Source organism: Cornus florida, unplaced genomic scaffold (assembly GCF_030987335.1).
Source record: "Cornus florida cultivar Cherokee Brave unplaced genomic scaffold, ASM3098733v1 CherokeeBrave_3.0.0_Hap2_Chr09, whole genome shotgun sequence".
In the NCBI taxonomy this organism is placed as follows: domain Eukaryota; kingdom Viridiplantae; phylum Streptophyta; class Magnoliopsida; order Cornales; family Cornaceae; genus Cornus; species Cornus florida.
Window position 1 is genome coordinate 71986048 of NW_026775579.1, and position 14349 is coordinate 72000396.

At 35.9% G+C, this 14349-nt stretch overlaps 3 protein-coding genes across 3 annotated transcripts; 2 read left to right on the forward strand and 1 right to left on the reverse strand.

The window, feature by feature from the left end:
- The first annotated feature begins 1683 nt into the window (after nucleotides 1-1683).
- LOC132272834 (uncharacterized) lies at nucleotides 1684-2310 on the forward strand. The gene is made up of 2 exons (XM_059773914.1): nucleotides 1684-1764; nucleotides 1861-2310. The coding sequence occupies exons 1-2, from the start codon at nucleotides 1684-1686 to the stop codon at nucleotides 2308-2310; spliced, it is 531 nt and encodes a 176-aa protein (XP_059629897.1).
- A 187-nt stretch (nucleotides 2311-2497) lies between these two features.
- LOC132272835 (uncharacterized) lies at nucleotides 2498-5514 on the forward strand. Its single transcript, XM_059773915.1, has 3 exons — nucleotides 2498-2733; nucleotides 3390-4572; nucleotides 4726-5514. Exons 1-3 carry the CDS (start codon nucleotides 2498-2500, stop codon nucleotides 5512-5514), a joined length of 2208 nt encoding a protein of 735 aa, XP_059629898.1.
- Nucleotides 5515-5827: 313 nt separating this feature from the next.
- On the reverse strand, nucleotides 5828-8732 carry LOC132274359 (trihelix transcription factor DF1-like). Its single transcript, XM_059775621.1, has 2 exons — nucleotides 8300-8732; nucleotides 5828-7710 (listed from the first exon to the last, which is right to left on the reverse strand). Exons 1-2 carry the CDS (start codon nucleotides 8578-8580, stop codon nucleotides 6198-6200), a joined length of 1794 nt encoding a protein of 597 aa, XP_059631604.1. The 5' UTR covers nucleotides 8581-8732; the 3' UTR covers nucleotides 5828-6197.
- Between the last annotated feature and the right edge of the window lie 5617 nt (nucleotides 8733-14349).

Here is a 14349-nt window from a genome sequence, read left to right on the forward strand (position 1 = left end):
TTGGATTGGCGACTTTATTTAAATAACGACATTGCCATATATGTGACAGACACGTATGTTAGACAAGTCCTATATTTCTGCTATAATAAATCCGTATGTTTGGTAGAAACTAGAAACCCTTGTGAAAAAAAAACTCAGGATTTTCTTTTACGCTTGAATAACACTCAATGCAACACATTACATCGGGCATTCAACACTTTATATCATGTTACAATATTCCAGTTCTATCGATTTAATATCACACAGTGATTTATGGATTTAAATGCACTAAACCTAAAATCACACAGACGTATATTATGATGACGTAGGCACAGTGAGTTTGGGGTTGTGTGTGGATATTGTAGATCCACTTGACATGGCTCACAATTTGAATACATTAAAACCTCTTCTGTGTTGTGCAGCAACACTAATGTGATTTTAGTTTTTAGGAATGCAGTACATACTACATTCATTACTTCGAGGCCCAACACTCTTTCTAATTTGTAGACATGTTTCGGAACCGAATTGTATTTTTTATTTTCGTACCAAATAGAAATAAAGTTTTTATTGTGAACTGTATTTAATGATTGGAAGCATATTTAATGAATAATGGCTAGTTTAAAGAATTCAGTTCAAAGTTTTTCAATATATATATATATATATATATATATATATATAATTAGGGTATGTTTGGCTAGTACTTTTGCTTCGTGTTTTTTTGCTTTTGTAGTAAAGTAAAAGCACGAAGCATGTTTGGTAACGTTTGTTATCATTTGAATAATACCAAAACGCTTTCAAAATTGAGATCAAAATCAGAAGCATCAAAATGATGCTTTTGATTGTTTTCACACAGTAGCAAAACACTGTTAAATAAAATAAAATAAAATAATTCTAAATTAACATTTTTAACCAACTATTCAATTTTTGAAACTTGTAACACTTTTTACGTACCAAACATGCTCTTGTGTTTTTGTTTTCAAAAATCTTACAACAAATTTACGTTACCAAATAAGTTTCGAAATAGTGTTGAACACACTCTAAAGTGAAAACATTAATTCTGCTTGGAGTCAAAGCAAAAACACAAAGTAACTGTGATTGCCAAACGGACTCTTAGTGTTTCAATTTAGGCCACTATTTATGAAGCATTTTGGTACTGTACAAAACAAATAATTATTTACCAAATATGTTGCGACCCAAAACAATGTTACAATAACCAACCCAAAACGAAAAACACGAGACAAAAACGGCATACAAAACAGACCCTTTGAGAACATAACAACAAACAAGACCCATAATTTCAAGAAAGAAAATGATTTTAAAGCCAATGAATTAGGCAGAATTCTTTATCCGAATTCCAAATATACTTGATCCATCAATATATGCAAAATATAAAAAAGGTGGGACCCTTCACTTCTTTATTTCTTGTTACTGACCAATCAAATGTATTCGGTCCAAGAATTCTAACTCTTACGCCCCAAACATATGCAACACCCACTTTTTTAATCGAAATGTAATAAGTGTAATGAGTGTCAAATTCACAACCTAATAAAATTTGCATTCATGAAATAATTGGTATTACATATTTTAAAATTTTAAATTAATAAAATTTAAATTCATGAACCGGATGGGATTGCTGGTGGTCTTGCTCTGTGGTGGACTGATAATGTTCACCTCCAGGTGGTGGAAAAAAATTCTTTTTCTATTATGGTTGCTATTCTGTCATCCAATCAACTCCCGTGGTATTTCTCTCTTCTTTATGCTAGTTCTGTTGACAGGGACCAGGCTGTGCAATAGGAGTATTTTATTCATCGTTCTAGATATTGGTCGTCTCGGTGGATTATTATTGGGGATTTTAATGATATCTTACATCCTTCTGAAAAGCATGGGGGCCGGGCTAGGTCTCAGTGGCAACTTCAGTCTTTTTGTACAGTGATTGATCGTTGTGCTTTAATGGATCTTGGGTATCAGGGTTTTCCTTTTACATGGTCTAACCAGCGGGACGGGTCTGCTAATATTCAGGAACGGTTGGATCGCGCGTTGGTGACTAAGGAGTGGCTTTCTGTTTTTCCTCGAGCTACCTTATCTCATTTTTCTGTCATTGGTTCTAATCACTATGCTTTACTTCTGACACTTGTCCCTGAGCGTCGTGCTCGCAAACGACAATTTCACTTTGATGCTCGTTGGACTCTCTCGGATGACAGTCGACAAATAATTGATTCGGCTTGGTCTACTCCGATCCGTGGTTCGGTTCAATTTCAGTGGGCTCAGAAATTATGGCATTGTAAAGCTGATCTTATTCATTGGGCAAAGCTTCGTAATCTTAATTCCTGAGCTCAGATTGATTGTATGTTTGCTCGGCTTCGCGAGTTGCGAGCTCGAACTTCAACTTACTGTCATGCTGAAGTGGTTCAATTGGAACATTTTTTAACGTTTTGCTAGTTGGACGAAGAATTGTATTGGAAACAGAAGTCTTGTCTCATTTGGATACAAGAGGGGGATCGTAATACAAAAAAATTTCATGTCACTGATAAAAAAGAGGAGAAGCCGCAATACCATTTCCGGGGTTTTTGATGCTGGGAATCACTGGGTGGTTGAGGAAAATGCAGTACAGTCGGTTTTTCTGAGTTATTTTCAAGATTTGTTTCAGTCTTCCTCTCCTTCAACTATTGATCAATTTTTGCGGTATGTGCCGATCCGGATCTCTGATGAGATGAATGCTAATTTGATGTTGGCTCCCATAGAGTTGGAGGTGAAGTAGGCAATGTTTTCTATGCAACCGTTGAAAGCTCCTTGGCCGGATGGGATGACCCTGTAATTCTATCAGAAATATTGGGAGGTTCTTAAACGGGACATTGTTGGGCAATCTTTAGTTTTTTTGCTACTGGGAATTTACTGACCAGTTTTAATCATACCAATATTGTTTTAATTCCTAAAATTCCCTCTCCAATGAAGGTTAGTCATTACCGACCCATTTCGTTATGTAATGTGTCTTATCGCATTATTGCGAAAATTCTGACTAACCGTTTGAAAGGGATCATTGGCTCCTTTATCGGTGCATCCCAAAGTACTTTTGTTGCCGATCGTCATATTACGGATAATATTTTAATTACACATGAAATTTTACACTATTTGAAAAATAAGCGCAAGGGAAGTAAGGCATGGTTGGCGTTGAAACTAGATATAAGTAAAGCTTATGACCGGATTGAGTGGGATTTTTTACTTCGTATGCTGGCCCAGTTGGGATAAATGCCCATTGGATTCAAATGATCTCAACCTGCACTTCCACGGTCTCTTACTCTTTGAAAATTAATGGGAGCTCAGTGGGTTTTTTCCAACCGTCCAGGGGTTTGCGTCAAGGCGATCTTCTTTCCCCATATTTGTTTATTATTTGCACTGAAGCTCTTTCGCAGGCTATTTTGCAGGCCCAGGAAGCTCGATTGTTATCTGGACTTTATATTTGTCGGGGAGCACCTTCTGTGTCTCATCTTTTTTTTTGCTGATGATTCTATTGTATTTTGTGCTACTGATTCAACGGAAGTTGGTGTGTTGAAACGCATTTTGAATGATTATGAATGGGCCTCTAGGCAACAGGTGAATTTTAGTAAATCCTCCATTTTTTTCTCACGTAATGTTCCCATGCCATTGAGGCGATCTTTTAGTCATGCTTTAGGCTTGCCGTTGTCGGGGTTTCATAGTCGATATCTTGGGGTGCCGGCCATTTTGGGCCGCTCCAAGAGGGATGTGTTTCAATTCCTTCTGACTAACATTCAGGACCGGTTATCTTTTTGGAAAGCGAAAGCTATGTCTACGGGTGGGGAAGCGGTGTTAATTAAGGCAGTGTTGAGTGCTTTGCCTACATATGTTATGTCTTCCTTTAAGCTTCCCATTACGATGTGTCAAGATTTAATGAAGTGTATTCGCTCTTTTTGGTGGTGTTTTAAAAATAAATCTTGGGCAATTCACTGGCTTCATTGGAAATTCTTGTGCCGGAGTAAATCTTCAGGTGGTCTGGGGTTTCGCAATTTGGAGACTTTCAATTTGGCTCTTCTCTCTAAGCACGCTTGGCATTTTCAGGTCCATAAACAGGGATTGTTGTATCAGTTTTTCAAAGCAAAATATTTTCCTTCTTCGTCGTTCTTGGAGGCTCCTTTAGGTTATAATCCTTCTTGGGGATGGCGTAGTATTTGGTCTACTCAGGCCTTGTTATGTCAGGGGGTCCGCTCGTTGATTAGGAATGGCCTTTCCACGGATGTTTGGAATGATCATTGGGTTCTTACGCTTCCTCACAAACTGCCACCACCCCGGGTTCCTGCTCCATTTTCTTCTATGGCAGAGTTGATTGATCCTGTTACGTCTTCATGGAAGTTGGATGTTTTGTCTCAAGTTTTCTCACCCACTATAGTGCAGGAAATTCTTAAAATTCATATTAGTCATTGGGATAAACCGGATGAGATCATTTGGTCTCCTGAGCGGTCGGGTAAGTTTTCTATGCGTTCGGCTTATCAATTGGCTATGTCCGGGGATTCTTTTTTGGGGGTTGCTTCTCCTATTGGTTCTTGGTCTTCTATTTGGAGTTGCCGGATACTGTCTAAGGTGCAACACTTCCTTTGGAGATGTTGTTTTCATTCCTTGCCAGTTCGTGTTGCTTTGCTGGCTCGCGGGTGTGCGGTGTCTCCTCTTTGCCCTCGTTGTGGGTTGTAGGAGTCTGTGGTGCATCTTATCTTTTCTTACCTTCATTCTCATCAGGTGTGGAAGTTATCTCCGTTACGCTTTGATTTTTCCGATTTGTCTTTTTCTTCGTTCCGCGTAGGCTGGCGTTTTCCGGTGCATAAGGCTATGGTCTCATCGGATTTTGCGAATGTTATTAGCCTGATTTCCTTTTGTGTCTGGGGTATTTGGAAGGCCCGGAATCGGTTGGTCTTTAAGGGGATTTTATGGCGGCCTAAGGTTGTGGTGCAAAAGGCTGTTGTTAGTTTTTGGGAGTTTCATGATGCTCGTTCCCTCTGCTCCTCAGTACAACCATGGCTGGCTAGTAAATTGGTGGAGTCGTGGAGTCCCCCTCCATCGGGTGTTGTTAAGTGTAATTTTGATGCGGTTTTTTGTCGGCAGTCTTCGCAAGGGGGTGGCGCTGCTGTTTTTCGGGATTCTCGGGGTGTAGTGCTTCGTGCGGTTATTTTTCGTCCCTTCTCAGCTGCTTCAGCTTTAGAGGCGAAAGCGTTGGTCTGTCAGCGTGCGATTCTTTGCGCTATAGATTTGCATTTCTTTTCCTTATGGTTTGAATCATATGCTAAAGTTGTGGTGGACGGGGTGTTATGTCAGTTGTCTTGCCCATCAGAAATTGCTTCTATTTGTTTTGATATTGCTCGGGACTTGCGACGGTTTTTATCTGCTCAGTTGACTCATGTGCGTCGTCAGGGTAATCGGGTGGTTCATGCTTTGACTACTCTTTCGCGGTCTGGGGTTGTGTCGGATATGTGGTTGTCTTCTGTTCTTCTTTCTGTCATCCCTTTTGTGGTGGCAGAGGGGGGGTCTTAGTGGGTTGTGGTTCCTTTGGTTTTTGGGTTGTGGTTGTTTTTGCCTTGGACCAAAAAAAAAAAAAAAATCACTTAATATTGATCCACATTACTATGTACCAGGACAAGTCGAATATATCCGATCAATTAAAATCTAACAAATCCAACCATAGAGAGTAAGTTTTATTATATAGTGGGAACAATTTCATCAGAGATATGTTAGGGATCCAATTCCAAATATAAGAATTTTACTGTATATACATTTGTGTGTGTGTGTGTGTATATATATATATATATATATATATATTTGAAGGTAATATGCTAGTCAAGAAACAAACAAACAAACACCAGTATCCATGAATTTCCCTGATTTACATTTTACACCCCATGAACAAAAATATTAATGAAAAAGGAAAATACAACACTTTCTCTTTATTTATTCTTTGGAACTTCTCTCCCCCGTCTCCCTTAATTTATTTATTCCCCAAATAATAAATAAATGATTATTATAAACATATAATACCATTCCACACTTACAACCCCATGTGTATATATATATATGTATTTTCCATTTTAATTTTACCACCACATGATCTCATGCCAGCCGGAATCTGACCCACATGCGCGTCCCTTGTCCACTTCCAAAAGTCACCCACTTGTGCTACACATTCACATTTTCACTCCCCTCTCCCTCTCTCTCTTGTCTCACTCAACCGTGGCCACTGAAGATGCTTTGCTTGTTACTATCTCATAACCACCGCCACCACCTCCATCTTCTTCATCTTCATCATCCTCAATGTCTTCTTCCTCATCATTATTCTGATCAACGTCTTCGTTTTCCCGATCCTCCATTACCGCCTCTGGCCGGTGTTCTTCCACCGGAAGAGGCCATTGCTGCTCTGGTCGAACCATTATCGGCGCCATCTGATTTTCGACCTTATTCAAGGCGGACCCATGATTGAATGAAGCATCAACCTTGTTTTTCTCTTTGTATAGGGCTTCAAGTTGGTGAAAATATGGACAAGTCTTCGAATCTTCGGGTCTTTTCTTGTTGCTCTCTTTCACTTTCTTGAAGTACTTGTTGATGTTCTCCCATTTCTCTTTGCATCTCTTCGCGCTCCGGTCGTACCCAAGCTTACGCATGCCCATGGACATTTCCTCCCATAGAGGCCCTTTAGGTCCGTTTTCTAGATACTTGAGATCAAGATCGGCTCGAAGACTGATCAAAGCTTGAACCTCCGCTTTCGGCCATCTAGAAGAGCTGTTTGGTGTGAAGTTTTCAGTTTTCCGATTGTCCAAAGTGGGCGGTGACGGTGGTGGTGGTGGTGGTTGCCGTGGCGGTGATGGTGGCTGTGGTGGTGGCGGCAGCTGCGGCGGCACTGGATTTGCTTGAACTTGTAGTAACATTTGCATTTGCGACGAATTAGGGTTTTGTTGTTGTTGGGATATTTTCTGCAGGAATGCAATTAGTGACGCATCTTTAGCTGCGGCCATGGATCTCTCTTGTACTAAAAGCTCATGCTCTCTATTCATCCTTGCCATTTCTTGAACTCTCCAAGCTTCTTCTTTCTCAATCCAATCGCGCTCCCGCTTCTCCAATACTTCTAGAAACTTCCTCTGTAGCTCCTCTTGCTTGTGGATCACCTCATTCATTACTCTCTCCAACAAGTCCTCCCATTTTCGCTTCCTCCTGAGCCGCCTTCGCGGCTCCAAGTCTGATGAAGTTGAAGAAGAGGTAGAATTCAGCATCACATTCGGATGCAAAGATCCAATTACATTCCTTCCATAAGGCTTTTTAGGGTTTGTTGTTGTTGTTGCTGCTGCTGTTGATAGTGGCGGTGGTGGTGGTCGCAGTGGTTGGGATAAAGGACTGGTAGAGTTTACACTACTCGGTGTGACTGTGCTTTGACTTACCATTATAGGGTTTGTTGCTGATGGAACTGTACTAGTGATTTGTGATACAACAGGAGGATTAGTCCTGGACATTTCCACCATTGCTGTCGCCATTGCCATTGCCGGAATTTGAGGTTTTGAGGGAGAAGGTAACGGATGGGAAGGATGGTTTTCGAAGGCTTCTAATTGATCAAAGAATGGGTAGTTCTTACCATCTCCCTTGGAAGCTCGGCCTTCTTTGGTTCTCTTGTGGTACTTGTAAACGTTCTCGAATTTTTCCTTGCATTTCTTGGCGCTTCTATGATAACCAAGCTCTGCCAATTTCCTGGTAACCAAACAAACAATCCAGTTTCTATCCAATCTTGAATTCATGATCAAAATGAACAGATAATAATAGAACTTACACACATAAAATAAACTTGCTAAAAACCATATATACAAAAAGAAAAAATATAGATATAAAGTACTGAGAAAATAAGGAAACAGCCCAAGAAATTGATTAAGATAGAGAAAATCAAACAACTTTATAATTCAAGTTGCAAGATTTTATTTTATTTTTTATTTTTTATGCATATATAATTTACTACTTATCTGAAGTACACTAAAAGGTGAGAATTGAAATCTTAAATATATGGGGAATTATAGTAAGAATCAATCCAGATCGAAAAAATATATATATTCAACCAAAATTTCTGGCAAGAATTTACAAGAAACTGCTGGAAAATTAACCAGATACAAGGAAAACCCGAAATCGGAATTTGATCAGACTAAGGAATTTTCAACAAATGAACTTAAAAACAGTGACCCAGAATCTGAAAATTTAACTAGAATTCATTTAATTTTTCCAAAAATTGATGTCTATGATACAAACTCGAAAACTAGATATGTAGATAAGAAATTCAATAATTATATACCTTGAAACCTCTTCCCATAAGGGGCCTTTGAGACTGGAGTCACGAAAGGCAACATCCATATCGGATCTTATCTTGAGGAGAGCCAGTGTTTCTTGCTTCGGCCACCGGTTTCCGGCTGAGCTTCGGTCACCTTCCTCGGCTCTACCTTTCTCTTCTTCACTGAATCCACCTGTACTTGGTCCTGCACCGTCGGTTTCACCGCCACTACCACCGTGCTCTTGAGGTCTGGGAGCTGCAGCGCCATCGCCGGAGCTTCCAGGAAGGCCTGAAACGCCTAGCATGAGAGGCACTTGACGCAATTACAGCTGAAAAAAAATAAAAATATAGTAGAATACAAGAAAAAGATGGTGAATTGTGAAGGGTTTTATGAAGATGGGGTGTGTGGTAGAATTTATTAATGTATTTCGGTGAGATCTGCCTGTCAATCTCACACCACAACAACACTAGCAAAATTAAAAATGTTCTCTTTTACCTGTGGAATCTTCAGTCTTTTTCTTTTCTTTTTCTAATTTAAAAACAACGCCAGAAATGTCACTTGAATTGATACCAAATTATTATAAAAAATAAAAATAAAAATATTATTTTTCTTTTTCTTTTTCCCTTTTTTTTTTTATATTTTATTTTTAGTGTTGGATATTTTAGACACCCAATAATCCACCACTAAAACACACGTCCCGCATGCACCGACAATTATTTAGAGAATTTCTTAAAACACTTTCATGGTATCGTGTCAACTTGAAAAGAAATTCTGCTTTGTATATTAAGGAGTATCAATTTTTAATTACATTAAAAATTAAAATATCTTATGGTATGATAAGATTTAGGACTTTGAAATATGCTCTATTTTAATTCTCTCTCCTTTCTTACTTCTTCTCACTTCTTATTTAATTTTGTCCATTTTGCTATTTAATTTTGTTCTTTCTCTAAAATTTTAATTGTGTAAAAATTATAAATAAATTCTCTCCAAACTTGTCTTAATCCTCAACTTATATCAAATAAATTGGGGGATATAGATAAATAATATATATAATTTGAACTAAATTTAATTTAATTTAATTTAATTTTAATTTGAGAAGAATGATTTAGTACCATATAAGATGCTAGGAACCTGAAGGTACAAAACAGTTAAATCACAATGTAATTGTGAAACACATTGATATAATATCAATGCTAATACGAAGCACAGAAACGCCACGTAACAAAAATGAGAGGGAAAAAGATCATGGTCCATTGTACTAGGGTGAAAAGTTGAGGAGCGGCAGCAGCAACCACAGATAGGACGATGATGATAATAAGATGGTTTTTGTCTGTGCAGCTAAATATAGTTAAAAGTCGGCCCATGTAGGTCATCTTTGCTTTTTTGGGCGTTTTTTTATTCCACCGAGAGTAGCTTTCTGAAATGACCATATAGCCCCTAACAGGTATACCATTGACCTCTAATCATACAAATCTATTTTCACAATTTTTTATTAGATCACCTGATCAACACACCAGAGATTTTATATTTTTATTTTTTCTGTAACAATATTCTTAAATCAGGGTAGTTACTTAATTCCCCAAAATGCCCTTGCATTTAAAAATGTAATATTGGATATTTTAATAAGATATAGAACCGTTGGGTTTCAAAATTTGTTAGGGGTGGAATGTGATGCTCATAGTGCCACGCAGTGTTACCGGGACCTACTGCGACGGTGACCATCGAAATTTGACAACTTATGTTTATGAATTATTAATGATTTTGAAATTTGACAACAGTGTAAGTTTGTGGCTGATGAGTGTGAAAGCACACATTCAAACGTAAGAATGGTCGTTTAATAGTAGTTTTATGGAGATTACTACTACTACATGTTGGAAAATGATATAAATAATGACTTCTGTGTACCGATGAGTTTTAGTTGATTGTGGCGTGAACGGTATGACATATTCTTTAGTTGATTGGTATTTACTGTTAAGTGGTCGCCAGTTGTGGTAAAATGATTGATGAGTTGGTTAATATTTTGAAAATGAGTTGTGCTGTAGAGTCTAATACGTCCGAATCTCAAATTATTTGTTATAAAATTTTTATTTTTTGGTGATACTAAAGAGGATTGATAAGTCATTTTTTTTTTCTTTCACATATTTTTATTTCTTTAAATATGAACGAAATATAGTTATTATAAATAGATTTTAAATTACTATACAATATTTTTATTAATTAACACTGTCTCTTCTCTTCTCTTCTCTTCTAACAAACAAAATAAGGTATTATCTCATTCTCTTCTCTTTTATCGTACCAAACAATAAGAAGAAATGAGAATTTTCTTTTACCTCTCATCCAATTTTCTTCCTTCCTATCAAATGGAGCATTAAATCCATAACCTCAGTCAATTCACATACTATCATATCCCTCTAGGAATGTGTCCCTTCCCTAACCCCACCAACTAGATATAGATATCAAATTTGTTGATTTACATAAATCTTTAAGATAAATTTAACATATGCCCCAACTAAGGGTACACACGGTCCGGTTTGGTCCGATTTTGAGGATTTTTAGAACCAAACCACTCCCTAAGGTTCCAAAAAATCTGAAACTGAATCAGACCATTTGAGCTATGGAACCAAACCAGTACTCCAAACCGTGAAAAAATGGTTTGGTTCCACGGTTCTAGTTGAATTTTATTTTCCTTTTTTTTTTTCCCTGAATTCTATATATAACAAAAATATCAATAAAAACATTCACATTCCCGAATAGCAGACTAAAATAGAGTGAGAAAAAGAGGAAAAAGTGGATGAAATAGACCCAAAAAACTAACCCTAGAAATTAAACTAAGGTTGAATCTTACTAAAACTGAAAAGAATGACAAATCCGTGATTGAAAACTAAGAAACTTGATTCGTTGTCGTTATTGATTGTGTTTGATGCGCAAACACGCCATGAGATTTAGAGATATATGAACTGGAAGTGAGAAAGAATGGGAAAGAGTGTGAGAAAGAGGATATCACCGATGACATAGATAAAAGATCAACGACGATGACCAAACTTCGAAGGTTGCTTGAGAGATATTGATCAACAACTGGATCTCGCAGCGACGAGAACTAAGAAGTGAATGAGGTAGCGCGAGCAAAGAAAAATAATGAGATAGTGGAAAAATGTTGGCACGCACCCAAAAATCAAAACATTGGGGGAAGCAAAAGCAAATAAAAAAAAATATCAGATAATGATGAATATTGGCTCCCCGTTTGATAGTTGTGGCGAAATCCCTTTCAAAAGAGTAATATATAGGTATATCTATGTTAACATATATTTATATACCAAATATAACGGTTCGGTTGGGGCCGATCAAGTCCTGTATGACCCTAATCTGGGACCAAACCAAAAAATTCACAGTTCCATTATTTTAAAACCGTGACTGGACTGAACCGCTATGGAACCAGCCCAGACTGCCAAATTCGGTCCGGTCCGATTTGGTTTTTCGGATTGACGATTTTTTTGCACACCCCTAGCCCTAACCAACCCCTTCCCGTCCCCTAAATTTTGAATTACTGAAATTATCTCTTAATCTTTTTTCTTTGTTTTCACTTTTACTTTCCAAATACATTCGATTTCCCAAAAATAAAATTCTCTCCTTCAATCAAACTCTAATTTTTTTCCACTTCTAAGTTCTCTTATTTTTATTGTTCTTTTTTTTTTTTTTTTTTTTCTCCACTTCTTAAAATTTCTTCTTATTCTTTCTAATTTTTTTTTTTTTTTTCTTAATCAATATGTGTAATTCAATGTATCTTCAAAATAAGAGTAAAGTTTATGATAGTTGTAATTGTATTTAATGAATAAATCAAAAATCAAATTTTTGGTTCTTATATTTATGGAATATTTATTTTTCTTACACCAACTTTAACATTTTATTACAATTCTAACTCAAGTGCACTGCCCCTAACTAAAATCATGGCTCTGCCCTAATGATATATTTCTTTACTAATTATATCTACGTTAACTTTGGTCTTCACATTAATTTTATATGACATAAAATATACACCACATCTATGCCTCTACGAGAATGTTTAATTACAGTTTTTATATAACCCTTTTTATCATACAAAGCTTTCATCCAAACATGTTACTCCGTATTAATTATTCCTCTAAAAAAAAAATTTCCTTCCAAACTATAGTTTATTAGTTGTTTCACAAAATTTACTTTTCGTATTTGAAGTAAACATTGATCATATAATATTTCTTAAACACACTATGTTGTTTTTCTTTAAATTTTATCAGTATCAACAATTTTTTTATATCTCTATATGAATAATCGAGTCCATATAACTATATTATGCTATGAGAACTTTCATTTACATAGAAATTGTGGACACTTAAAAGAAGGATGTCTCCTAACTATACAGGCGTATCTTTAAAACCATGAATATAAAAAAAGTACAAAATTGATGTCTCCTAACTATACAGAAGTATGTTTAAAACTGCGAACATTGAAAAAGTACAAAGCCGGCATTATTGGAATAATTTTTTTTTTTCCCCTAAACTTTGATTAGAAAGGTAATTTTAGATGGTATCCATGGGTAAGGTGTAGGTGTTGTTATTAGGCAAAGCTATTAATGAGTAGTAAATGGTGACAAATTCAGTTAGCTGCAACCTACCCATAATAAATGGCAAAGAACTTTCAATGATCTGATCAGTTATCATTGATGACTTCAAAATTATTAAAAACTTGGGGGACCATAATGAGCTAACTATATACTACCTTAAATTTTTGCATCCCACTTTATTATTACTGCGGTCAAATATGAAGTCACAACTCTTACATAACTTTCGAATTTTATAGCTTAGTCGGTGCACTTAATGAACTGTACTCAAACAGAGAAGTTTGTTGAAATTCAATTTTTTTTTTTTCTTTTTTCTTTTTACAATTGATCCTCTCCACATTTAGAGGATCTCAAACATTATTAATATATTATTTTGTGTAAAATATACACTATCACTTATAATGTGTAATTTCATCTTTTTTCAGTAGTCTGTTAAGATACTGTCACATCACCAATGCGTAAAATTATTATGTATTTTACCTAACCTTTTATACAGTCATATCACATATTTCATTTCTCCCCCCTCTCTCTCATTCCATTAACGAATCAACCATATATTAAGTAAGTTTCTAAAAATAATGTGGGGTCCTAGCATGACACGTGATTAGTTGATATTAGGGGATATATATATTTTTACACAAAAGACATAAAGGAACTGCTTGAATTAAGTAGGTTTGTAAGAGTAATGTAGGGTCTTAGCATGACACGTTATTGGTTGTTATTGGGAGATATATATCTTTACACAAAAGATATAAAGCAACCGTTGGAACTAAAAATAAACAATTCAAAATTTTTGTATAAATCTATCGTGACACACAAAAAAATATATACAACGGTTGAAGATGATCTTACAGCCTACAAATATTAGAATTTGCTGGTAATTACTCTCATGGTGTTCAGAAAAATCATTACATTTTTCAAATTGAACAAATAAGGACATTTTCTCAATTTGAAGAATGAAATACCTCAAATACTCTTAAATTTTTTTTTTAAAAAAAACATTTATTTCAGTTTTTAAGAATGTATTAAGGGTATTTTAGAGTTTTTATAAAATAAAAATTGTTAAAATTGACAAGTCAACCAATATTAGGGGACAATTAACACATATTTTCAAATGTTAGAGATTTATATGCATATACTAAATAGCATGAATATTTTTTCACATTTTTTTCATAGTAAAGGTTTTTTTTTTTTTTTTTTTTTTTTTTCACTTTATCCTAAATTTGGTTAAAGTCTATAATACCTCATGAGTACTGTACCCCCGGCGCCCCACAATCGTTGGATCATTCATCAAATGAATCTCACTATTACATCAAATAGTTGAGAAACTCGAGAGTACGATATGAGTATTGTAAAATTTCATCAAAATTTGACAATGGAATTAAAAAGGAAAGGAAAAAGAAGAATGTGAATGATAAGTATGGTTCAAAAAGGATTGCAAATCTTTTGTTAGAAAAGAATTTGAAGGTTAACAATTTT